This window comes from Microcaecilia unicolor, chromosome 9 (assembly GCF_901765095.1).
Source record: "Microcaecilia unicolor chromosome 9, aMicUni1.1, whole genome shotgun sequence".
Classification (NCBI taxonomy): Eukaryota; Metazoa; Chordata; class Amphibia; order Gymnophiona; family Siphonopidae; genus Microcaecilia; species Microcaecilia unicolor.
In genome coordinates this window covers 186,936,642-186,963,052 of record NC_044039.1, presented here as the reverse complement: position 1 = coordinate 186,963,052, position 26,411 = coordinate 186,936,642, and the positions used below count along the sequence as shown (strand labels likewise).

Genomic DNA, 26,411 nt, shown 5'->3' with positions numbered 1-26,411 from the left:
AGTCACTTAACCCTCCATTGCCCCAGGTACAAATAAGTACCTGTATATACAGTGGGGGAAATAAGTATTTGATCCCTTGCTGATTTTGTAAGTTTGCCCACTGACAAAGACATGAGCAGCCCATAATTGAAGGGTAGGTTATTGGTAACAGTGAGAGATAGCACATCACAAATTAAATCCGGAAAATCACATTGTGGAAAGTATATGAATTTATTTGCATTCTGCAGAGGGAAATAAGTATTTGATCCCCCACCAACCAGTAAGAGATCTGGCCCCTACAGACCAGGTAGATGCTCCAAATCAACTCGTTACCTGCATGACAGACAGCTGTCGGCAATGGTCACCTGTATGAAAGACACCTGTCCACAGACTCAGTGAATCAGTCAGACTCTAACCTCTACAAAATGGCCAAGAGCAAGGAGCTGTCTAAGGATGTCAGGGACAAGATCATACACCTGCACAAGGCTGGAATGGGCTACAAAACCATCAGTAAGACGCTGGGCGAGAAGGAGACAACTGTTGGTGCCATAGTAAGAAAATGGAAGAAGTACAAAATGACTGTCAATCGACAAAGATCTGGGGCTCCACGCAAAATCTCACCTCGTGGGGTATCCTTGATCATGAGGAAGGTTAGAAATCAGCCTACAACTACAAGGGGGGAACTTGTCAATGATCTCAAGGCAGCTGGGACCACTGTCACCACGAAAACCATTGGTAACACATTACGACATAACGGATTGCAATCCTGCAGTGCCCGCAAGGTCCCCCTGCTCCGGAAGGCACATGTGACGGCCCGTCTGAAGTTTGCCAGTGAACACCTGGATGATGCCGAGAGTGATTGGGAGAAGGTGCTGTGGTCAGATGAGACAAAAATTGAGCTCTTTGGCATGAACTCAACTCGCCGTGTTTGGAGGAAGAGAAATGCTGCCTATGACCCAAAGAACACCGTCCCCACTGTCAAGCATGGAGGTGGAAATGTTATGTTTTGGGGGTGTTTCTCTGCTAAGGGCACAGGACTACTTCACCGCATCAATGGGAGAATGGATGGGGCCATGTACCGTACAATTCTGAGTGACAACCTCCTTCCCTCCGCCAGGGCCTTAAAAATGGGTGTGGCTGGGTCTTCCAGCACGACAATGACCCAAAACATACAGCCAAGGCAACAAAGGAGTGGCTCAGGAAGAAGCACATTAGGGTCATGGAGTGGCCTAGCCAGTCACCAGACCTTAATCCCATTGAAAACTTATGGAGGGAGCTGAAGCTGCGAGTTGCCAAGCGACAGCCCAGAACTCTTAATGATTTAGAGATGATCTGCAAAGAGGAGTGGACCAAAATTCCTCCTGACATGTGTGCAAACCTCATCATCAACTACAGAAGACGTCTGACCGCTGTGCTTGCCAACAAGGGTTTTGCCACCAAGTATTAGGTCTTGTTTGCCAGAGGGATCAAATACTTATTTCCCTCTGCAGAATGCAAATAAATTCATATACTTTCCACAATGTGATTTTCCGGATTTAATTTGTGATGTGCTATCTCTCACTGTTACCAATAACCTACCCTTCAATTATGGGCTGCTCATGTCTTTGTCAGTGGGCAAACTTACAAAATCAGCAAGGGATCAAATACTTATTTCCCCCACTGTACCATGCAAACCACTTTGAATGTAGTTGCAAAAAACACAGAAAGGCAGTATATCAAGTCCCATTCCCTTTCCCTTCTATAACAAGTGCTAAGTGACCTGCATAGAACTGGCACTTTGGTGTGGGTCTTCCCAGCAACTAACTTTGGATGCCATTTATATAACCCCCCCCCCCCCCCCCCCATAGACACCTATGTGTTCCTAGGCATCTCATTATAAAATTACCCTCCACATGTGCATTAACAGTTTGTCCGATGTCACGTCAACAGTTAACTCAAGCATGGACTGGTATCCAGAGACTGCCACATTTACTTCAAAGGAAACAAAGATCTCCAAAGTTGTTATTTTACCAAGAGTACTCCTACAGTTCGTCATATACAGAAACACAGAAGCCTGCCACTATTCCAGCCATTTATTTGGTGTAAGTGACATAGGATCTACTCTAAAAACTACTGTTATAAATGTAGTTTCAAGAATCTGAATGAACCTCCTGAGAAATGGACTATTTAAATGAGGAAGAGATATGACAGCCTTTTAAACAGCAATGTGACTGCATTAGGGAGAAAATGCTATAATTCTTCTTGACTTCAGCAATCAATTTCTTGCCAAGCAAGGAAAATGCTTTTTAATGTTGAGATTAATTATTGATCAAAGGCGGCTGTGTCCAATTGTTGAATCATGTTTGCTGACATGAAGGCTGCAATGAAGTTTATAAACTAGCAGCTTCATTTTGGCAGACAGCAATGGTACCCAATTTATCACTATCTATCTAAAGACATTCAGGGGCTGTCTTAAGTAGATAGGCAACAGAGCAACAATACTTGGTATATATAAAGAGCACCGGAAGTCATTTTGATATGGTACCTAAAACCTTTCATCAAACCTAATAATTGTATAGTGCATATTTAGCAGCACTTACCCAGTTAACAGTATCTGCCAGCCAAATAGGTGCTGCTTACCGGGATATTCAGCAGCACTATATGGAGGTCAGACTAACTGACCTGTAGCTCCCAACCACCACCTTACTTCTGCTTTTGTGGAGAAGGACCATTTCCGCCCTTCTCCAGTTGTCAGATAACGGAGCCACTGGATCTTCCCTAGGTTCCTTCATTATCCTTGGAAATATCCCATCCACCCCTATCACTTTGTTTATTTTTTTTTATTTAGCCAGCTCTTCATGAACTGTCTTCTGAAAATTGTTTGTGGCCTACCTCACTTCCATTTCTTTTTGTGTTTGTTTTCTGTGGTCTTGCTCCTGCCCTTCATTTGTGAACACTGAACAGGAAAACTTTCCACTTCATCCTTATCAACTTCTAAATCTTCCTCCCATAATACAGCATAACAACTTGCTCCTATATTTTACAAATACCTCATAGAAGTTCAATGCGTATTACAGTCAAGAGATTGACAATCAACCAAGAAATACAATAAACATTTTAAAATTGTAAGTAACCTAACTTGGACATTACAAAACAAAATAAAAATAAACTATCATGAATTACAAGTAATCTAATTGCTCGATACAAATTCCTGAAACAAAGAAGTCTTTAATTCTGTTCTAAATTGGATATAATTTGAAATGGACCGCACATGAAAAGGTAATCTCCTCCTTTGTGTTGCCACCTGATAAGATAATAAAGAATTGAATATTTTTCTCTGCGCAAGTTCCTGATTGCTGGCGGATCTGTGAGCTGTGTGGTTGCAGTTTAAGAGTTCCGGAGCACGGGGGTCATTGGGGGAGGCTGTGAGGTAACAGTGTCATGGCCTGTGGTGGGGCCACGGCTTGCTGGGTGCGTCAGGTGCAGTTTCTAGCCAGTGTGAAACTGAGATTGCCTGCAATCCTAGTGCTCGTTGGGTTGCTTCACTTTTTGAGGGCTGTACACTGTTACCTCACAGTCTCCCCAACTGACCCCCGTACTCCGGGACTCTCAAACTGCAACGACACAGCTCAAAGATCCGCCGACAATCAGGAACTCGAGCAGAGACAGCTGTCACCAAGTAAAAAAAAAACTTGCTACTCCTCCAAGGATAGCAGCTTCAACATCTGCTGTCCTAGCTAGTCAAGGTAATCACCAATGAAACTCTCTTCAGACCCACCTGCCACACAAAAAAATCCTCACCAAAACTTTCCTTTATGTCACCACCTCATGCTCTAAAATGATTGGTTACTGATGCCATTTTTAGACATCAATCCGCTCATCCTCTCATCCTAACCTGCCTTTCCAGGTTTCCCCTAATATTCACTCCACCCCTCTCATCCAACCTTACTGCCCTCACCCTTACCAACTATATCATAATAACTCTAAGATCAACATTATGGTATGTTTTCTAAAATTAGGTGCCAAACCTTTGGATGCTAAGCATCAATTTTATAATGGCAGCGTTTTGTGGAACTGCTGTTATAAAATACTATCCTTAGTCTGCATTTACCTGCCTAACAGTAGAGGCATAACTACATGTATGCTATAACATGTGCCTGTAAGTGCTGGACAGGCCTCTGACTCACCCATGCCCCTCCCCAGTCCACGCCCCCCCCTTGCAGTTGTGCTCTATGGATTTTGTGCACATATTTTATAGTATACTCACTAAGGTCTATTGCATGCATAACTGCTAATTGGAGCTAAATAGTACTTATTAACACTGATCAGTGCCAATCATTGCTAGTTAACATCAGTTATCAGCTCATTATTATATTAAGTTATGCGCACAATTGATCTAATCTCAACATTTGGGCAGCCCTTAGAGATAGCCGGCGTTTGAGATGGCCGCCATTGGTTTTCACCGATAATGGAAACTAATGGCGGCCATCTCAAACCCGGCCAAATCCAAGCCATTTGGTCGTGGGAGGAGCCAGCATTTGTAGTGCATTGGTCCCCCTCACATGCCAGGACACCAACCGGGCACCCTAGGGGGCACTGCAGTGGACTTCACAAATTGATCCCAGGTGCATAGCTCCCTTACCTTGGGTGCTGAGCCCCCCCAAACCCCCCCAACACCCACTACCCACAACTGTACAACACTACCATAGCCCTTAAAGGGTAACGGGGGGCACCTAGATGTGGGTACAGTGGGTTTCAGGTGGGTTTTGGAGGGCTCCCATTTACCACCACAAGTGTAACAGGTGGGGGGGATGGGCCTGGGTCCGCCTGCCTGAAGTGCACTGCAGTACCCACTGAAAAGTGCTCCAGGGATCTGCATAGTGCTGTGATGGAGCTGGGCATGGCATCTGAGGCTGGCTAAGAGGCCGGCAAAAAAATGTCTTTTAATTTTTTTTGTTTGGGGGTGGGAGGGGATTGGTGACCACTGGGGGAGTAAGGGGAGATCATCCCCGATTCCCTCTGGTGGTCATCTGGTCAGTTCGGGCACCTTTTCAAGGCTTGGACGTGAACAGAAGGGGACCAAGTAAAGTCGGCCAAATGCTCGTCAGGGCCGCCCTTCTTTTTTCCATTATTGGCCGAGGACGGCCATCTCTTAACCATGCCTCCGTCCCTCCTTCGGTACACTGTTGACACGCCCCCTTGAACTTTGGCCGGCCCTGCGGTGGAAAGCAGTTGAAGCCGTCCAAAATTGGCTTTCGATTATACCAATTTGGCCGGCCTTAGGAGAAGGCCGGCTATCTCCCGATTTGTGTCAGAAGATGGCCGCCCTTCTCCTTCGAAAATAAGCAGGATATTCACGTGGCCAAATATAGCCACTAAAGTGGGGCTGAGAATTGGCAGATAGTCGTTTATGTAGGCCAATATAACCGTCTATCTGCTAGCCGCTAACTGGTGATATTCAGCAGGAGATAGTCGGCTACTCCCCACTGAATATCACCAGATAGCTGGTTATAGGGCATTTAAATGCTTTTGTACAGGAGCTCACAAAAAGATAAATAAAACAACAAATACAGACTAAAAATAAAAATCTGTTTCCATCTGATACTTCAAATTTGCAAAATAAAAAAAGATTTTAAGCATTTTTCTAAAATCTAAGTAATTTTGTTTTTTTTTCTGATTTCTAATGGCAAAGAATTTCATAGAGAAGCAGCTTGGTAAGAAAATGAAAAAGTCAGAAATTTTGTAGACTTACCCTTTTTCGTAGTAGAATAACCCAGGAAAACATGATTGCTCAATCGGTCAGATTTATAGCCTAATAGTAAACAACCCAATTCAGTCATATAAGATAAATCCTCTCCATAAAGAATTTGCAAAACCATTACCCATACAGTAACTTAAATTGGACTCTAGCCTCTATCGGGAGACAATGTAGCTCCAACATAAAGGGATTCACTGAATCAAATTGACCTAATGAATAAGTCAGTCAATTTGCTTGCTTAGTTTTGGATTTTGAAATGGGATATCTTTAATTTCATTTTTCTTTCTTCTGGCCAGTATGGTACACTGGAGACGGGTCCATTACCAGTCGGGCGATGCCACACCAGGACTCACTTCAAATCGGTTTATTACGTCTGGAAAATCTCAAAACAAACTCAGCCTGAGCTGTAAAATATAAACAGAAAAAGTCAGACAACTTCTTATCTGCAAACCGGAATGCAAATACAGCTTCTTGCTGGGATTAAGCAGGAGCTTAATGTATTAACAGGGCAGAAAGGCTTACCGGGATCCTTTAGTTCTCAAAGGTATATTGTTAGCACTTCAGGAAGCCTAACAACCTATCAACCCTAGTTTTCAGGCTGGGGTTTTAAAGATTTCCTGACCTGAACATGGGAAACCTGATCTTTAGTAAGTACCTGATTTCTATCCAGGCCCTGCTCCGATGAAGCAGGTGAGATGCAAACCCTGCCCTGCACTGCACATAAGAAACATAAGAAAGTTCTCTGTAACACTGGACAGCTTTAGCTCAGGGATGTCAAACTGCTATCCCAGAAGCCAACAAAGGTATCATAAATGAATATTTATGAGATATATTTGCATACACTGCCTCCATGCAAGTATGTATATTCATTAGGAGTATCCTGAAAATCTTTGACTGGTTTGTGGCTCGTCAAGATTTCAGTTTGACACCCCTCTTCTTGTCTCTTCTTGGCATTTCACTCTTGTTTCTTTGACTTCCCAACTCATTTGGGACTGGGGATGAGATCTGGTGCCAGGAGCCTTCATTTGCTCCCTGTGCTGTGCTTTCCCAACTCACCTAACCAAGGGGCCCCTTTTACTAAGCCGCGTAAGCGCCTATGCATGCCCAACGCGTGCCAAAATGGAGTTACCGCCTGGCTACCACGTGGCTCTTGCGGTAATTTTATTTTTGGCGTGCATCCGATATGCGCATCCGAAAAATATTATTTTATTTTCGGACGTGCGCCAAATGGCATTTGACGTGCATAGGTCGATACCGCCCGGTTACCATGTGAGACTTTACCGCTAGGTCAATGGCTGGCGGTAAGGTCTCAGACCCAAAATGGACATGTGGCAATTTTCATTTTGCCGCACGTCCATTTTCAGCAAAAGTTTAAAAAAGGCATTTTTTGTAGGTGCGCTGAAAAATAATTCTGTGTGCGCCCAAAACACGCATCTGCAGGTCATTTTTCAGCGCACCTTAGTAAAAGGACCCCCAAGTCATCATACACCATACACCAGGGCTCCCACCCAAAACCATTTTGGGGGTTAAATTTAGCTACCAGGCAACACCATCATGAGTTGTCTGGGACTCTGTCCCCACTAGGAAGGAGTAAATCTTAGCAAAAGGACATCAGTGCTAGTCATGGGGAACAGGTGAAGTTCTGGGAATGGAAGCCCTCTAAATGGTAGTGTGCAGTACTCCTGCTCAACCATGGGGCCAGCCCTGGCAAATCATATTGGGCCTCTTATTAAAACAAATCAGAGCTCCTAAATTTATGCTCCTAAGTTAGCATCCTAAATTTGAACCCTATTTTCAGACAAACTTAGGAGCAATGGCGTAGCCAGACTGCCAATTTTGGATGGGCCTGAACCTAAAGTGGGTGGGCACAAAATTTTCTCTCTACCCCCCCTTCCCCAGCAAAATTTAGTCACACTAATCAGATGCATTTGTTACACAGGGGTAAAGTGCTGCTTTTCAGTGCATCAGGTTTCAGAAAATAATTTAATAGCCTAACACCCTTTTCAATGAGCTTTCAGAGGCCAAAACCTCCTGCCTAAGGTCAGTATAATGCTCTTATGGTATACTCTCCTGACCTAAGGAAGGAAGTATTGGTCTCCGAAACTTTATTAACACAGGTACCATATTACTTTAGCCTAAATTAAAAATAAAATTATTTTCTTTACCTTTGTTGTATGGCCATTTACTTTTTCTCATTGTGTTGCTCCCAGTCTCTAGATTCTGCTTTCCTTCGTCTTTCTCTTGCCAGGGTTTCCTGTCCATTCATCACCTATGGCTTTTCATCTTTTCCTCACCCTTGTTCTCCACATGCCCCTTCCTCTTATTCTCCAGTCTTTCCCTACTCTGTCCTCTCCCTCTTTCCATCCAGCAGCTCCCCTCTTTCTATCCCCATCCTTCCAGTGTCTCCCCTCTTTCTTTTGCATCGAGCATCTCCTTTTTCTCCCTACCCTTCCATCCAGTGTCTTCCCTCTTTCTCTCCTCATCCTTCCACCCATCTACCCTCTCTCCTGATCCTTCCATCTAGTGTCTCTATCTCCCCTCTCCTTATATCCAGTGTCTCTCTACCCTTTTCTGTTCAGTCTCCCCTCTCTCTCCACATCCTTCCAGTCTCTCCCCTTTCTCTCTGCATCCTTTCATCCATCTCCCCTCTTTCTCTCCCTATCCTCCCATGTCCAGCAGCTCTCTCCCCTCCAGTCCCTTCTTCCTCTCCCTCCCATGTCCAGCAGCTCACTCCCATCCAATCCCCTCCTCCTCTGCATTCCATGTCCAGCAGCTCTCTCCCTTCCCTCTAGTCCCTTCTTCCTCCCTTGTCAAGCAGCTCTCCAGCTCCTTCCTCCTCTCCCTCCTATGTCCAGTAGCTCTCTCCCTTCCTCCTCTCCCTCCCATGTCCCAGCAGCTCTCTCCCTTCCCGCCAGTCCCTTCTTCCTCTCCCTCCCATGTCCCAGCAGCTCTCTCCCTGCCCTCCAGTCCCTTCTTCCTCTCCCTCCCATGTCCCAGCAGCTCTCTCCCTTCCCTCCAGTCCCTTCTTCCTTCCTCTCCCTCCCATGTCCCAGCAGCTCTCTCCCTTCCCTCCAGTCCCTTCTTCCTTCCTCTCCCTCCCATGTTCCAGCAGCTCTCTCCCTTCCCTCCAGTCCCTTCTTCCTCTCCCTCCCATGTCCCAGCAGCTCTCTTCCTTCCCTCAAGTCCCTTCCTCCTCTCTCCCTCCCATGTCCCAGCAGCTCAGCCATTTTCCCTCCAGGCCCGCCCATCCACAACCTTCGCATGCTGTCGCTGCCATTTTATCCCGCGGAGGCAGCGTTCAGTGTTTCCTTCCTGCCCTGTCTTCTCCCCAGGAGGTCTTTTACAAAGCCACGCTAGCATTTTTGGCTTGCGGTAAATGCTGAGACCCCATTGATTTGTACCGCGAGCTAAAAATGTTGGTGCAGCCCCCTATATGCAAAAAGGGCACAATATTTGGAAAGAGTGTGCACATGAGCAAAGCCATCTGTGCATGCACGAGCCTCATTCATGCGTGCCTTTTTTGAAAATAGTGTGCCTGCATTTCGAGAGTGTGCCCGTTTTGCATACACTATTGATGGTGCCCACTGAAACGAAAATAGAGGTTGATGAAACAAAATGAAACAAACAAGTGGAGGAGTGGCCTTGTGGTTTGGGTGACGGACTTTGGTCCTGAGGAACTGAGTTCAATTCCCAGTTCAGGCACAGGGAGCTTCTTGTGACTCTGGGCAAGTCACTTAACCCTCCATTGCCCCATGTAAGCCGCATTGAGCCTGCCATGAGTGGGAAAGCACAGGGTACAAATGTAATAAAAATACTACACACAGCACAGGAAACAAAATGAAACTTTTGGGCTGCTCTTCCCTAGTAGCTGCTAGTTTTCGTTTATTAGATGATATGACTTCCCAGCTGAAAACCCACCTTTTCACTGCTGCTTTTAGCTCCTAGCCACAATTGCCCTCCCCTTGTCCCTTTCTCCCTTCTCACCCATTACGTCCTTCACCCGTAACTGTCTTGTTTGTCTGTATTACTTACATTGTAAGCTCTTTTGAGCAGGGACTGTCTCTTTGTATCAGGTGTTCAGCGCTGCGTGCGTCTGGTAGCGCTATACAAATGCTAATAATAATAATAATAATCCAAAGGCACAGAAGGGAACCCTCAATAATAACACAATGGTCATCTACTAATCTCTTGGGCCATTAACATGTTCAATTTGTTTTATTTTCCAATAGCCATACTTGCACAGAACATGTATTTATCTACAGTTAACAATACCTCACTGAAGAATTCAAAATCAAATTATTTTGAATAAAGCAATTTAACAGCTGCTAATCAATATCCTAATAAGGCAAATAAGAAATGTCTGAACTCTACAATCAATATTACAAGTAGAAAATAACCCAATTTATGCCTTAGCTTACGCTGGATAGCAAAGGCTCCGCTTTGTTCCTCCACATCAAATTTCACCCTATTGTTGAGTAAATTGTTGCTTCAGTAGGAATTTGTGACACTGTGAAGACAACACGAAAGTGGGGAATTTCCATGTTAGTTGGACAACAGGTCTTGTGCACCCTTGAGCAGGTAGACCTGGATATTTTGTATTGTTCATTTGTTGTTCAAATCCTGCTTCTGCCACTGATACTTCTTGGGACCTATGGACCTTTTACCAAAGCTTAGCTCGCCAACGGACATTAGCATGCGCTAAGTGCCATGTGACCCATTTGATATAAAATAGGATGCGCAACATTTAGTGCTCACTGAGGGGGTCCTTTTACTAAGCTGCGTAAGCGCCTACGTGCGCCCAGCATGTGTCATAATGGAGTTACCGCCCGGCTACCGCATGGCTCTTGCGGTAATTTCATTTTGGGCACGCTTCAGATACACGCATCCGAAAATTAATTTTTATTTTTGGACCTGCGCCAAGTGGCATTTGAAGTGTGTAGGTCATTACTGCCTGGACTTTACCGCTAGGTCAATGGCTGGTGGTAAGGTCTCAGACCCAAAATGGATACGTGGCAATTTTCATTTTGCCGCATGTCCATTTTTGGTAAAAATTTTAAAAAAGGCATTTTTTGTAGGTGTGCTGAAAAATAATTCTGCGCGCGCCCAAAACAAGCGTCTACACTACTGCAGGCCATTTTTCAGCGCACCTTAGTAAAAGGATCCCTGAGCTTCTGTGAAAAAGCTCCTTTAACTCTTTTTGCCTCGGGAAACCACTTAAGGGCTCTTTTACTAAAGGGCATTAAGAAGGAAATTCTATATACAGTATGTCGCCTAAAAAATCAGCACTGAAATCAGTTCCAACTAAGCGTATTCTATAATCGGCACCTAGATTTGGGCGCCAATTATAGAATATGCTTAGTTGATATCTCAATGCCTAAAACTATGCACATCCATTTACACCAACAAAAATGTGGCGTAAATCCCGGCGCATAGATTTAGGCGCACTGGGCCATATTCTGTAACTATGCACATAAATTTCAGAATGCCCATGAAATGCCCATTACCCCACCTATAACCAAGCTCCCTTTGCCCGCACACATTAGAAGTTCAGCACACTTCATTACAGGATATGCTTAGCGAGTTGTGCACATAAATTCCAATCAGTGCCAATTAATGCTCATTATTGCTTGTTAAGAACTGTTATCAACGCTGATGAACTTGTTAAGCCAATTAAGTTACGCGTTGTTGTTAAGCCAATTAAGTTACGTGTTGTTATAGAATCTACACCGATTTCAGCACAGATCAGAATCCGGGGGGGGGGGGGGGGGGGTAAGCCCTTAGGGCTAGATTTTATAAATTGCACCTAAAAAGATGATGCCGTAAAAACCCACTTAAGTGCTATTCTATAAGCCATGGCTAAAGTTAGACATGGTTTATAGAATAGTGCTTAAGTGCAGGGGTTGTGTGTAAATCTAGGTGTGTCCATTTACAGCAACGGAAATGTAGTGCAAACAACTGTTCCTTAATTTAGGTACAGAATCCCTTTTCTATAATTGTTACTGGAATCCATGCCCATGCTCTGCCCCCATAACACCCAAAACCCTCCCATTTCCACATACCATTTTCCGGGACACGTGTAAAATTCAGTTGCGGATCATGTGCCTAAATTACGCACATACATATTAATTGATTTCAATTAGCACCAATAATTGCTTATTTAAAAGCCAATTATTGGTGCTAATTGGCTTGTTATTCAATTAAATTGCACGTGAAAATTGGGCACACACCCAAATTTGCACGCACAAGTTTTGGTGACATTTATAAAATTTGGAGGTTAATGTGCAGTTAGCACGTGCAAACAGGCTACCACTGAAACATGTTAAAGCATTTTGTGGTGTTTTGCCTCTTTGCACACGCTAACCTACACATATTGATTTTTAAATACTTTTTGAATGGGGCTTGTCATGGGCAGAGAGTGGGCATTCCTGTGTTGTCTGGCTAGCATGTTATGATTAGCACGTGCAAAATGGATAATGCAGAGTTAACATGGGAGCATTTAGCACCTTCTAAACAGGGGGCAAGGGTTAATTTTTTGTAAGTATGGTGTGCTAATGGGAACATTAGTGCATGACCTGCAAATAAAAACAAAAAAAGGAAAAGCCCTAAAAATGTGTCATGTTAAATCTGGGTTTAGCATGAGGAAAGGTCCTGTGTTAAGATGCATTAAACCGAGATTTTACCACACTTTAGTAAAAGAGCCCTTTAGACTGTATGCTCTTTGTGGCAGGGGCATATTTTACCTGCAGTTATCAGCAATGCGTACATCTCAGTAGCACTATAAAAATAAGTGTTATACATCTTTAGTGGCGACCATGTTAATTTGATCTAATCTAAAGCACTTAAGTACATAAGTATTGCCGTACTGGGACAGACCAAAGGTCCATCAAGCCCAGTATCCCGTTTCCAACAGGGGCCAATCCAGGTCACAAGTACCTGGCAAGAGCCCCAAACAGTACAATACATTATATGCTGCTTATTCTAGAAATAAGCAGTGGATTTTCCCCGAGTCATTTTAATAATGGCTTATGGACTTTTCTTTTAGGAAGTCATCCAAACCTTTTTTAAACCCCACTAAGCTAACTGCTTTCACCACATTCTCTGGCAACGAATTCCAACTATTACACGTTGAATGAAGAAATATTTTCTCCAATTCATTTTAAATTTACTACTTTGTAGCTGCATTGCGTGCCCCCTAGTCCTAGTATTTTTGGAAAGAGTAAACAAGCGATTCACGTGTACCCGTTCCACTCCACTCAATATTTTATATACCTCTATCATATCTCCCCTCAGCTCTCTTTTCTCCAAGCTGAAGAGCCCAAGCCATTTCATCCTTTCCTCTTAGGGAAATCGCCCCAAATCCTTTAACATTTTTGTCGCCCGTCTCTGAAACTTTTCTAATTCCACTATATCCTTTTTCAGATGCGGTGACTAGAATTACACACAGTATTCAAGGTGCGGTCGCACCATGGAGCAATACAAAGGCATTATAACATCCTTGTTTTTATTTTCCATTCCTTTCCTAGTAATACCTAACATTCTATTTGCTTTCTTTGCCGCCGCCGCAGCTCACTGAACGCTTTGCCCCTGGAGTTGGTCTAAAGTGGTTTCATTAGCTTATAGAGTACAAAATAAGTAATTGCTAAAGGTTTGGTCCCTAATAAAAGTTCAGCTACCCCAGATTCAACCTACTATTTTTGAAAAAAAAATTTGTAATTGCAAATATCGCCCTAACCTAATGTTTACTGCTATTTGTTCACTGGATATGTTATTCCTGTTGTGCCTGTCATACAAAGTTTTGATGTTTAATTGTTATGTTATGCACTGCTTTTATTCCGCAAATACCATGAATGGTTCACTGCGGATTACGATCTCTGAAAACAGATTACCAAAAAGTAGAACCCAATACATATCACATTACAGATCATCTCGCATTAACATAGCTAACAATCATATCAGATAGCTTCTGAAAATACAAAATGTTTTCAGGGCTTTTCTAAAAGTATAGTAATTAGTCAAGATCCGAATTTGAAGGGGTAGTGTATTCCATAAAGAGACAACCTGATAATAGAGAGAAGAAGCAAATATCCTACATTTAGTAATCCACCTAATTGAAAGAAAAGCCAGTAACATTTGATTTTGGGTTCGAAGTCCGGCTTTCATATGTAATAAAGTAACCCAGTCCATAAGATAAAGGGAAGTATTACCATGTACAATCTTAAATGTTAATGCACAAAGAGGCCATTTTACAAAGATAAGGTAGGCTCTATGTGCATGCAACATGCACCAAAACGAGACTACCGGCAGGCTAGCGTACCCCCTGGTGGTAATTTTGGATTTGGAGCAAGCCCATACCGCTGGGACAAATTATTTTTTTTATTTCCTACCGCATGCAGTGTTTCCAGTGTTAATCGGCAGGTGGCGTGCCGAATGGTCACCACACACATAGCGCATGAGCCCTTACCGCTAGATCAATGGGTGGCGTTAACGGCTCAGGCTGTAAATAGGCGTGCGCTAGTTTCAATTTTACTACAGGCCCTTTTCCCGGCCCATTGAAAAAAAAGCCCTTTTTTCCCAGCTGTGGTAAAAACCTGGCCCGGTGACTACCAACAACTTGAACCCACACTACCGCAGGCCACTTTTTGCCATGGCTTAGTAAAAGGACCCCAAAGTTTAAATTTGGACCTCGTATATACAGGAAGTCAATGAAGCCTTTGCAAGAAGGATGAAGCTGATTCATATTTACTTGATGAGAATATTAACCGAGCTGCTGTGTTCTGGACTACTTTTAGCCATTTAATTAAAGTTCTAGTGCAACAAATATACACAACATAGGTCCAGCCTAGAGAACAATAGTGTTTGAACCACAGTCTAAAGGCACTTATTTTAATTTCTACACTGCTTTGATACTTTTGTCTGAAAAGCGGCATAACAAATGAATTAAAATAATTAAATAAATGAGCTTTGAAATATTTGCAGAACATATGATAAGAAGACTTTGGCTTAACAAATAAAGGGGATCTTTTACTAAAGCTTAGCACGAGTTATCTGCAGCAGGGGCGTAGCCAGACTTTGGCGGGAAGGGGGTCCAGAGCCCAAGCTGAGGGGGCACATTTTAGCCCCCACTTGCGCCACTGACCCCCCCCCCCCGCCATTGCCAACATCCACCCCGCCATTGCTGACCCCGCCGCTGCCACCACCAACTTTGCCCCCCCCTGCCGACGACCCTCTCAAACTCCCCTCCTGCCGCCAACCCGCCGTTGCCTACCTTTGCTGGCGGGGGACCCCCAACCCCCGCCAGCCGAGGTCCTCTTCCTCCCGCACAAGGCTTCCTTCTGTTTCTGACGTCCTGCACGTACAACGTTTTCCTGTCACATGGTGTTTGCTGATCGGTTGGCTGGTCTTTTGTTCTCTCTGTGGATTTACTTGTTTTTAGAACCACGTGCATACATAAAGGAATTATTCAAGCCAATCAGCTTCTTCTCAGAGAAAGTTGTTTGTGACCCCTGAGGCAGGCGCTTTGGCACCGAAACACGGACCGTGTCGGGTCCGTGATATGAATATTCTGAATAAACTGGTTTTTGATATTATCTCCCTATTGGTTTGCACGTTTGTCAGCCTCTACGTTTGCTGTTTTGCTTTGACTCTCCGTGGAGGCTCCTCCTGTCTTCTTGGATTTGCCTATGTTTTCAACCCAGTATTCAGGACACACCCAGTCAGTCATGTTTTCAGGATATCCACAATAGATATGCATGAACTAGACCTGCTTACAATGGAGACAATTTATTTATTTATTTATTGCATTTGTATCCCACATTATCCCACCTATTTGCAGGCTCAATGTGGCTTACATAGTTTTGTTATGATATTGTCATTAGAGAATTTCAGATACAGTTAGTAGTGTGTAGAGATTAAGTAGGGAGGAAAGGGGAAGTGATTAGGCGGGTGATAGGTCTTGTTGAAGAAGTATGTCTTCAGAGATTTGCGAAAGTTATTTGTTTCGATAATTGATTTCAGGTCTGTGGGTAGAGCATTCCATATCTGCGTGCTCGTGTAGGAGAAGGTAGTGGCATGCATCAGCTTGTATTTTAGTCCTTTACAGCTGGGGAAGTTCAAATTGAGAAATTTGCGGGATGTTCTTGTGGCGTTTCTGGGAGGTAGGTCCACTAGGTTCAGCATGTAGATCGGGGAGTCTGCGTGAATAATTTTGTGTACAATCGTACATATCTTGAACGCAATGCGTTCTTTGAGTGGGAGCCAGTGCAGTTCCTTTCTTAGTGGTGTTGCACTTTCATATTTAGCTTTTCCAAATATGAGTCTGGCGGCAGAGTTCTGGGCTGTTTGGAGTTTTTTGATAGTCTGTTCTTTGCAGCCCGCATATAGTGTGTTGCAGTAATCCAGATGGCTTATTACCATTGACTGTACCAGGGTGCAGAAGAGAATGGTTTTACTCTTTTGAGTTTCCACATGGTGTGGAACATCTTTTTCGTCATGTTCTTCACGTGGGTATTGAGAGTGAGGTTTTGATCCACAGTAACTCCGAGAATTTTCAGGTTTTGTGTGACTAGAAGAGAGCAGTATGGTGTGATTATGGTAGAGAAGTTTTTTGTGTTATGTTGGGAGGTGAGTACAAGACATTGTGTTTTTTCTGCGTTAAGTTTTAGTTGGAAAGCATCTGCCCAGGTGTGCATGATTTAGAGACTTTGGTTGATCTCGTTAGTGATTTCATTTAGATCATGTTTGAACGGGATGTAGATAGTGACATCGTCTGCATATATGTAAGGATTGAGGTTTTGATTGGCTAGCAGTTTGGCTAACGGTATCATCATTAGGTTGAGTAAGGTTGGTGATAGGGGGGATCCTTGGGGTACTCCACATTCGGGTGTCCATGGGGGTGATCTGTCCGCATTCGTTTTTACTTGGTATGATCTTGTGGTTAGGAATCCTTTAAACCATTTGATTATTGTGCCTCCTACTCCGAAGTATTCTAGTATATGTAATAGTATTTCATGATTAACCATGTCGAAGGCACTGGACATGTCGAATTGTAGGACGAGTATGTTGTTACCAGTTGCGATTGCTTGTTTGAATGAGTTCATTGCGGCTACTAGAACAGTTTCTGTGCTGTGGTTTGTCTGAAATCCTGATTGAGATTCGTGCAGGATTGAGTGTTTATTTAGGTATTCAGTGAGTTGTTTTGTCACTATGCCTTCCATGAGTTTGGTTATGAGTGGGATAGATGCTACTGGGCGGTAGTTGGTTAAGTCTATTGTGTTCTTCTTAGCATCTTTCGGTAGCGGAGTTAGTAGGATGTTTCCTTTATCCGTGAGGAAGAGCCCAGTTTGAAGCCTGTGATTTACATGGTTTGTGAGGTCTGTTTTGAATTGTTTGGGTGCGGATCTTATTAGTCTATTAGGGCATATGTCTAATTTGCATTGTGATTTGGCGTATTTTCTGAGCCAATGTAAGATTTCCTTTGGTGAGAGCTTGTCAAAGTTGGTCCATGATCGGACTGCTGGGTATTCCCCGGGTTTCGGGTCTAGACATTCAAGTATGTTTGTGTAGTCCATTGTATTTGTAGGTATCATGAGTCTGAGCTTTATGATTTTTTCCTTGAAGTAGTTTGCGAGATTGATTGCTGATGGGGTTTCTGTGTTGTTGGAGGTGGCTGTAGTGGTGTTTAGGAGATTGTTTATGAGTGAGAAGAGTTTGTGTGTATCTTTGTAGTTTGGTCCTATTTTGGTTTTGTAATATGTTCTTTTAGTTTGTCTGGTAGCGTATTTGTATTTTCTTTGTAGTTGTTTCCAGTCTTTGAGTGTGTTTTCGTCTTTTTTCTTGTTCCATGCTCTTTCTAGTCTTCTGACCTGAGTTTTTAGTTCGTTCAATTCTTCGTTGAACCATGGTATTGAGTTTTTTCTGTGTGAGGTTCTGGTTTGAAGTGGTGCTATATTGTCTAGTGTTGTTCTGCATCTGTTATCCCATTCTTGAAGAAATTGGGGTGAGTCTGTAGGTGTTGTCCATTCCTCGGTGTAAAGTTGTTGCCAGAATATTAGTGGGTCTATTTTGCCTCTCGTAATGTAGGTTTGTTGTTTTTGTTTTTGTTGTGTCTTTTTTGTTCTCCAGTGGAGGGAGAGGTTAACACTGTAGTGGTCAGACCATGGTCTGGCTGTCCATTTTGTGTCTGTTATTGTGAGATTTGGATCTGATAAGAATTTGTGGGTGATGATGTCTAGTGTATGTCCTTTTTTATGGGTGGGTTGTGTATATGTATATGCATTATGGATATCCTGAAAACCTGATTGGCTGGGTGTGCCCCGAGAACTGGCTTGAGAAGCACTGCCCTAGTGTATCTTAGTAAATAGGTATTTAACAGATGCCTTTGGGCCTTACAGCACAGCTGTCTTCTATCCCTGAACCCTTACTGCAGATACTGTCGTTTGTTTTCTTTCTGGAACTTCTGAAAGTATCTCATTGGGTTTGCAAGGAGCACCTAGTAAAATGTGGCTTACACAGATATGGTAGGACTGACTAGTGTATAAATATTCATATCATGAGATATGTGCAATAAGCCTATGGGTTTTGAAGGTGAAAAATCAATATATAAGATTTTCTCACAGTTTTATAACTGAATTTTATTTTTGTTCAAATATGACTTTAAGCCATTCTTGTCTGCCGTCTGGTCATAATGATTTTCTACCAACGATATAATTTTTAATGACAGAGTTAGATCAGTGCTAACAATATTTACCGATCATAAGGGTATATGGTAGCAAAGTGAATGTAGTCAAAGACCAAGATCCATAACCAGTGTCCTCATGTAAACCTATTTGTTGTCCACAGTTTAAATAATATTTTCATTTTGATCTGTCTTCAGCGAAGCTCACTTTGAAGGCTTTCATAATACTGTTCTGATAGAAAGGCTTTACACTGAACTATTCTGCAATTTGCAAGCAGATCATGTTTTCATCTGGAAAGAAGAAACCAAGAAGACAGCCAGAATGTGATAGAATTTGATTTAATGCATCGGTGTGAAGTGTAAATATATACCGCATACAGATATTACACTTCCCTCTCTCTGAAAGGAAATAATTACCCTGGGGAAGTCCGTGTAAAATAAACCCCATAACCATTCAAACATAGTATGGATGATGCAATTCCACTGACAACGTTTCAGTGCTAAAGGTCAGACACTAAGCAGAAATTGGCATGTTTGTTTAGTGGCAGATGTGGGTTTTGCACTTAGAAGCAGAGATTTTGAAATCTGTAAAATTTCAGGGACGACAGTTCAAATTGTATATATTTTCATGTCTGCTTTTATATTATGTTCACAGAACTGGGGCGCAAGAAGAAACAATGGTCTTACCTCCAAAAAGCTGATGTCCAAAACCAAATAATGCCACAGAGGTAATTAGTTCTTTTGCACTGGTAATGCTTTCCATTCAGCAATAGTTTTATTTATTACATTTCAGTGTCATTATCTATCTTTGCTTCGAAAGAGTCTTTGAATCACAGAATAAAAAGTGATAACTTGTTCAGATCCAAGATGGCTGCCTGAGCAGACGTGTGGGAAAGAGCTCCTGAAAGCCACCGAAAACTGCATCAATTGAGTGCTCTCAGACCCGTTATGGGTAAGAGGAAGGGTAAATCCGCAGTGCCTACCTCCACAGGCAGGGTTGAGCCCCCTCTTTTGAGGCAGTTGACGCTGGAAGAATCGGGACTCCAACCGCCGGGAACCGGAATGTTCGCTCATGGCGGTCCGGGTGAACAATTAGACCTAAGCGCTGAGGGAGTATCTTTAAGCCCTCCTTCTTTGACGGTTCCTCCAAGACCAGGACGAGAGGCGACGGCCGCGAGAGAACGGCGCGTTGAATCCGGAAGTCGGTCCTCAACGGCTGGGTGTGGAGACCCCGCGGCCGCGTCGACACCAGTGCAGTTGCCAGCTTCGACAAGGATTTTGTCTGAGAAAAGCCCTGGGGAATCGCCCTTGAACCTTGAAGTTATGAAACCAACTACCGTTACGATGGATTCTATATGGGATGCAATCCAAAGATTGAATACCAGCTTGCAGCAAATTTCAGGTACTTTGTCTGGTGCTGTGGTGGATATAAAGAGTCTACAATCTGATTTGCAGTTGAAAAATGCAGAACAAACTATAAAAATGGAGAATTTTGATAAAGAAGTAAAAACAATTAATTCTTCTATAAATGTTTTAATAAGGGATAGTAATCTTCAACAACGCAAAACGGAATATCTAGAAAATCAAATGAGGGCTAACAATTTACGTTTCCTCAATTTTCCTAAAAGCCCATTGGTTCCAGCAATTGACATGCTAAAGAAATACCTTAATGAAATATTAGGTATACCATCTGAGATGTACCCTCCGATTACTCGAGTAATGTATATTTCTGGAGCACAAGGGAAATTATTACCTGTTAACTCTCAAGATGATCTGAATATAACAGAATTATTAGAATCCTCATTAGAAACTATAACAGAAAGAACTACATTATTAGTTACTTTTGCTCTGCAATTAGATCGCAATAATATTTTTAAACTCTTTTTCCGCCACACTAATTCATTGTTCTTTGGATTCAAAATTCAAGTATTTCCAGACTTTGCCCGAGAAACTCAAAGGAAGAGGAAACAATTTTTGTTATTAAAAGAGAGAGTTTTGCGTATAGGTGGGACCTTTATGTTAAGGTTCCCATGTAAATGCCATATTTCTTTGAATTCTGTAAATTATGTTTATTTTGATCCAGAGAAGTTAAAAGCATTTATTGCAACAAAAGAATAATACTGCATTAATTTTGGATTGTAAGCGTTATACCTGCTAGCGATTTTCATGTTCCTTCTGCTTAAGTAAGAAGTTAATTACTCTGATAAGTATGAGGTCATTTAATTTTCCTGTTCTTGGATCAACAATTGTGGACTAAAATGTTATTTTTTTTCTCCTTAAAGATTTCCTGTACTTGTCTCGGAATCGCGCTTGGAACGCTGCGCGGTGCTATTAGTCAAGCCTGTCATGGAGGAGGACATTGCCGCCCTGGTTGTTGACAACGGCTCTGGAATGTGCAAGGCCGGATTTGCTGGAGATGATGCTCCTCGCGCTGTCTTCCCTTCCATCGTTGGACGCCCAAGACATCAGGGTGTGATGGTCGGTATGGGGCAGAAAGACAGCTATGTTGGTGACGAAGCTCAGAGCAAGAGAGGTATCCTGACCCTGAAATACCCAATCGAACATGGCATCGTCACCAACTGGGATGACATGGAGAAGATCTGGCACCATACCTTCTACAATGAGCTCCGTGTTACTCCTGAGGAACACCCTGTCCTCCTTACAGAGGCTCCCCTGAACCCAAAGTTCAACAGGGAAAAGATGACTCAGATCATGTTTGAGACCTTCTGCACTCCAGCTATGTACGTTGCCATCCAGGCTGTGCTGTCGCTGTACGCTTCTGGTCGTACCACAGGTATTGTGATGGACTCTGGTGACGGTGTTACCCACACAGTGCCCATCTACGAAGGTTATGCCCTGCCCCACGCTATCCTGCGTCTGGACTTGGCAGGTCGTGACCTGACGGATTACTTCATGAAGATTCTGACCGAGAGGGGCTACAGCTTCACCACCACAGCAGAAAGGGAAATTGTGCGTGACATCAAAGAGAAACTGTGCTACGTTGCCTTGGACTTTGAGCAGGAAATGGCCACAGCTTCCTCATCCACTTCCCTGGAAAAGAGCTATGAGCTTCCTGATGGTCAAGTGATCACCATTTGCAATGAGAGGTTCAGGTGCCCAGAGGCCCTCTTTCAACCTTCCTTCCTTGGAATGGAAAGCTGTGGAATTCATGAAACCACCTACAATTCCATCATGAAGTGTGACGTTGACATCCGTAAGGACCTTTATGCCAACACTGTGCTGTCTGGTGGTACCACCATGTACCCAGGGATTGCAGACAGGATGCAGAAGGAGATCACAACCCTGGCACCCAGCACAATGAAAATCAAGATCATTGCCCCACCTGAGCGCAAGTACTCCGTCTGGATTGGAGGCTCCATCCTGGCCTCCCTGTCCACCTTCCAGCAGATGTGGATCGGCAAACAGGAGTACGAGGAGTCTGGACCCTCCATTGTCCATCGCAGGTGCTTCTAACCAGCTACGTGGCAACTGAATAGAACACATTTTGCAGAAGTCCGGTGTAAGATTAGTTGTAAGTTTTGCTGCACTTTGGGTTACGACTGCAAACCTGAGCAGGCACAGCCATTGTCTTAGCTCCTGTCAAAATAAATACGATTGTGTTTCAAAAAAAAAAAAAAAAAGTGATAACTTTTCACGTGGTACCAAGAATCTGGACTGTATTAAGAAAGAGTAAGAGATTTATGTACGAAATGTTCACGTACCCTGATAGTCTCTTGACTGAAAATCACTTTGGTTCTTTCAGCTTGTTCATCTTTGAAAAGTCATTAACCCAAGCCAGAGTTGCAAAGTATAAAGTTATAGTTCAGCATTTGAGGACATGCCAGCTACAAGGAGTGTGACATCTGGGAATGGCACGGAAGCTAATCAGGTATTTCAAAGCTCAGGCATCACACGTGGAAGTGCACTGTGAAGAGATTGATGTTTTTATGCCTTTCCATGTTATCAGTTTAATCTTTTCATCAGCAAGGCAATGAATCAAAGGAGTATTAAAAAATCTGATCTCCTGATGATCACCCAAAGCTCTTTACTTCCGAAGAGCTTTAATATATTCATAGGTGCATCTACTTTTATTTTATTTCATTTGCATCCTAAATGCAATATCATCCTACAAACCTCCAGAACTTCACAGGAACATTTTTATATTGATAAAAAACTGAACAACTATTATTAAACATTTCTATAGCGCTACTAGACTTACGCAGCGCTGTACAAATTAACATGAAAAGACAGTCCCTGCTCAACAGAGCTTATAATCTAAATTGGACAGACGAACAGACAGCTAGGAGTGGGGAAATTGCAGTGGTAGGGGTGATAAGTGAGGGTGTTGAGTAAGAGAGTCATGGTTAGGAGTCGAAAGCAGTAGCAAAGAGGTGGGCTTTAAGCCTAGACTTGAAGACAGCCAGAGACTGAGCCTGACGTACTGGCTCAGGGAGTCTATACCAGGCATAGGGAGCAGCGAGATAGAAGGAACGGAGCCGGGAGTTAGCAGTGGGGGAGAAAGGGAACGACAGGAGACATTTACCCAGCGAACGGAGTTCATGGGGAGGAGTGTAGGGAGAGATTATATGATCTAAAAACAGATACAGTTTATGTAGGCCAGTGCTATAGCCAGAAATGAATTTATTTGGGGGTGTGTGTGCAAATGTTAACATTGGTACCTTTTCCTTTGCATCTTCTCACCTCTCAAAAAAATAAGTCCAGGCTAGGTTTATAGCCACTCTAGGTGATCGCCTAGCATACACTCCAAGTATGAGAGTGGGCTGGGTATACAATATTTGTTTTTTGGGGGGCATGAGCTAGGACTAGAGACTTTTCCAGGAGGCTAAAAAAGGCTGGTAATATTCACACATTCTCCATCTTAAATAATAGAGACTACACTGCGTATGTCCTCTGACCCTCTTCTTGTTTACTGAATTACTTCAAATCCGTTTAAACATGTACTTCTTCAGCAGAGACAGGCATCAAACATATTTACAACAAATTTCTCAAATCCAAAACTTAAATAACTCCACTGGGAGTCAAAGAAGAGAGGGTAAAAAGTACACCAAAAATAGTACAACAAAAAAGCACGCCGACCTCCGGAAACAGGACAGTAAAAGGTACTTTATTGACACGACCCAACACGGGCCGTGTTTCGGCGCAAAAGTGCCTGTATCAGGGGCCAATGGAAATTCAGAACTCTTAAATAATGGAAAGAAGTCTTCTATGTATTCCTCTAAATAGAACTGTATTTAAAAATACAGTTAGGTCCCGCTTCTAATGAGGAGAACAGAAACTGAAAGGTATTCAATAAACGCTGCCCCCCTTCCCATCTGGAAAATAATAATACATATGATTTTTTGTATTGCTGACGCCATTATCGGTGAAGAAAACCACCAAAAAGCAAGTGAAAAACAGACCGTTCTCCAAAGTTCACCTCCATAATTACAAGTTTCTTTAGTAGTAGTACCGATTATAAAAATGTCTCTGGTAATCTGGTATTCCGGTGATGGAAAGTCACCTGATGCCTGGAGATAAGCTGTTGTCCTCTGGTATATCTTTATTCAAAAATAGGATACTGCCACTGTTATTCTAAAAACAAAAAATTGTTAACCGACTGAAGTGGCCAAAAGCAATTCAGCAGCTGCTATTTGTTAATGGAGGGAAAAAAGCCTCTGTATTCCCATTTCAGAACATACTCGTGTCTGTTACTTCGGGATGAAATCTTCATTGGCTAAAAAAACGTCCAGTATAACTTTAATGAACAGTAATCACATCTAACAAACACTTATCTTTGGTGTTGCCAAAATAATTGCAATCAGGTTTCACTCTTGTTATTTTGGCAACACCAAAGATAAGTGTTTGTTAGATGTGATTACTGTTCATTAAAGTTATACTGGAGGTTTTTTTTAGCCAATGAAGATTTCATCCCGAAGTAACAGACACGAGTATGTTCTGAAACGGGAATACAGAGGCTTTTTTTTTCCTCCATTAACAAATAGCAACTGTTGAATTGGTTTTGGCCACTTGAGTTGGTCCTCTGGGATATGCCAGGGTACTGCTAGGTGATGTGTGAGGGTTCCTTTAGTCAGCCTTGGGTGTGATATTCAGCTGCATGCCAAGTCAGTAAAATACTTAAAATTAAAACAGCTTATTTCATAGAAAGATAGAAACAGAGAAAAATGTAGAAAGATAAAGACCATCCAGCTTATAATCGAACGAGAAAAACGCCCAAGTTCCGACCTAAATCGGGAGATGGGCGTTTATCTCACAAAAACGATTAAAGCGGTATAATCGAAAGCCGATTTTGGACATTTTCAACTGCACTCCGTCGCGGATGCGGACAAAGTTGATGGGGGCGTGTCAGAGGTGTGGCGAAGGCGGAACTGGGGCGTGGTTATCTGCCGAACAGAGATGGGCGCATTTCACAGATAATGGGACAAAAGTATGCGTTTTTAGCTAGAATTTAGGGCACTTTTCCTGGACCCTGTTTTTTCACGAATAAGGCCCCCAAAAGTGCCCTAAATGACCAGATGACCACTGGAGGGAATCGGGGATGACCTCCCCTGACTCCCCCAGTGGTCATAAACCCCCTCCCACCACAAAAAATGATGTTTCACAACTTTTTATTTTGACCCTCAAATGTCATACCCACCTCCCTGGCAGCAGTATGCAGGTCCCTGGAGCAGTTGTTAGGGGGTGCAGTGGACTTCAGGCAGGTGGACCCAGGCCCATCCCCCCCCTACCTGTTACAATTATGCTGCTTAATGCTTAGTCGTCCAACCCCCCCCGAACCCACTGTACCCACATGTAGGTGCCCCCTTTCACTCCTTAGGGCTATAGTAATGGTGTAGACTTGTGGGCAGTGGGTTTTGAGGGGGATTTGGGGGGCTCTACACACAAGGGAAGGGTGCTATGCACCTGGGAGCTCTTTTACCTTTTGTTCTGTTTTTGTAAAAGTGCCCCCTAGGGTGCCTGGTTGGTGTCCTGGCATGTTAGGGGGACCAGTGCACTACGACTCCTGGCCCCTCCCACGAACAAATGCCTTGGATTTATTCGTTTTTGAGCTGGGCGATTTCATTGTCCATTATCGCTGAAAAGCAAAAACGCCCAGCTCACAACTTGGCGAATAAAACATGGACGTCTAATTGTTTCGAAAATACGCTTGGGTCCGCCCCTTCACGGACCCGTTCTCGGAGATAAACGCCCATGGAGATAGGCGTTTCTGTTCGATTATGCCCCTCCATATGGCCTATCCAGTCTGCCCATTCATGCTTTTTACTCTCCCTATCACTCTCTTAGAGATCCTAGGTACGTCTCCCAAGCTCTCTTGATTCAGATATTATTTTCATCTCTACCACTTCCATCGGGAGGTCGTTCCATGAATTCATCACCCTTTCTGTGAAGAAGTATTTCCTCAGGTTACTTCTGAGTCTATCCCCTTTCAACTTCATCATATGCCACCTCATTCCAGAGCTTCCTTTCAATTGAAAGAGACTTGTCTCCTGTGCATTTATTCCACTTAGGTATTTAAATGTCTCTATCATATCTCCCCTCTCCCATCTGGACCGATTCCATCCTGTTTTTATCTTTTTGAAGGTGCCATCTCCAGAATTGTACATGATATTCTAAATGAGGTCTCACCAGAGTCTTATACAGTGACATCATCACCTCCTTTTTCCTACTGGTCATTGCTCTCCCTATGCACCCAAGCATCCTTCTAGCTTTCACCGCCAACTTTTCTACCTGTTTGGCCAGCTCAAAATCATACATATGATCACAACCAAGTCCTGCTCCTCTTTCATACAGCAAAGTTCTCTACTCCCTAAAGTTTACTGTTCCCTTGGGTTTTGCAGCCCAAATGCATGACCCTGCTTTTTTTTTTTTAGTATTAAATCTTAGTTGCCAAATTGCAGACCATTCCTGTAGCTTCACTAAGTGCTTCTTCACATTATCCAGCTCTTCTCCTTCTTTTAAATAGGTGGAGGTGCTTCCCTGATGCCCCTATTTTACCCAGATTGT

The 26,411-nt window shown here is 43.1% G+C and overlaps 1 protein-coding gene across 1 annotated transcript; it reads left to right on the top strand.

Annotated features, from left to right (window-relative positions):
* Positions 1–20,687: 20,687 nt before the first annotated feature.
* LOC115477271 (actin, cytoplasmic 1-like) lies at positions 20,688–21,999 on the top strand. The gene has a single exon (XM_030214038.1). The coding sequence runs from the start codon at positions 20,736–20,738 to the stop codon at positions 21,861–21,863; it is 1,128 nt and encodes a 375-aa protein (XP_030069898.1). The 5' UTR covers positions 20,688–20,735; the 3' UTR covers positions 21,864–21,999.
* Positions 22,000–26,411: the final 4,412 nt, after the last annotated feature.

Coding starts and splice junctions, on each gene's coding strand:
- LOC115477271 (XM_030214038.1), top strand. CDS start 20,736: ATGGAGGAGGACATTGCCGCCCTGGTTGTTGACAACGGCTCTGGAATG.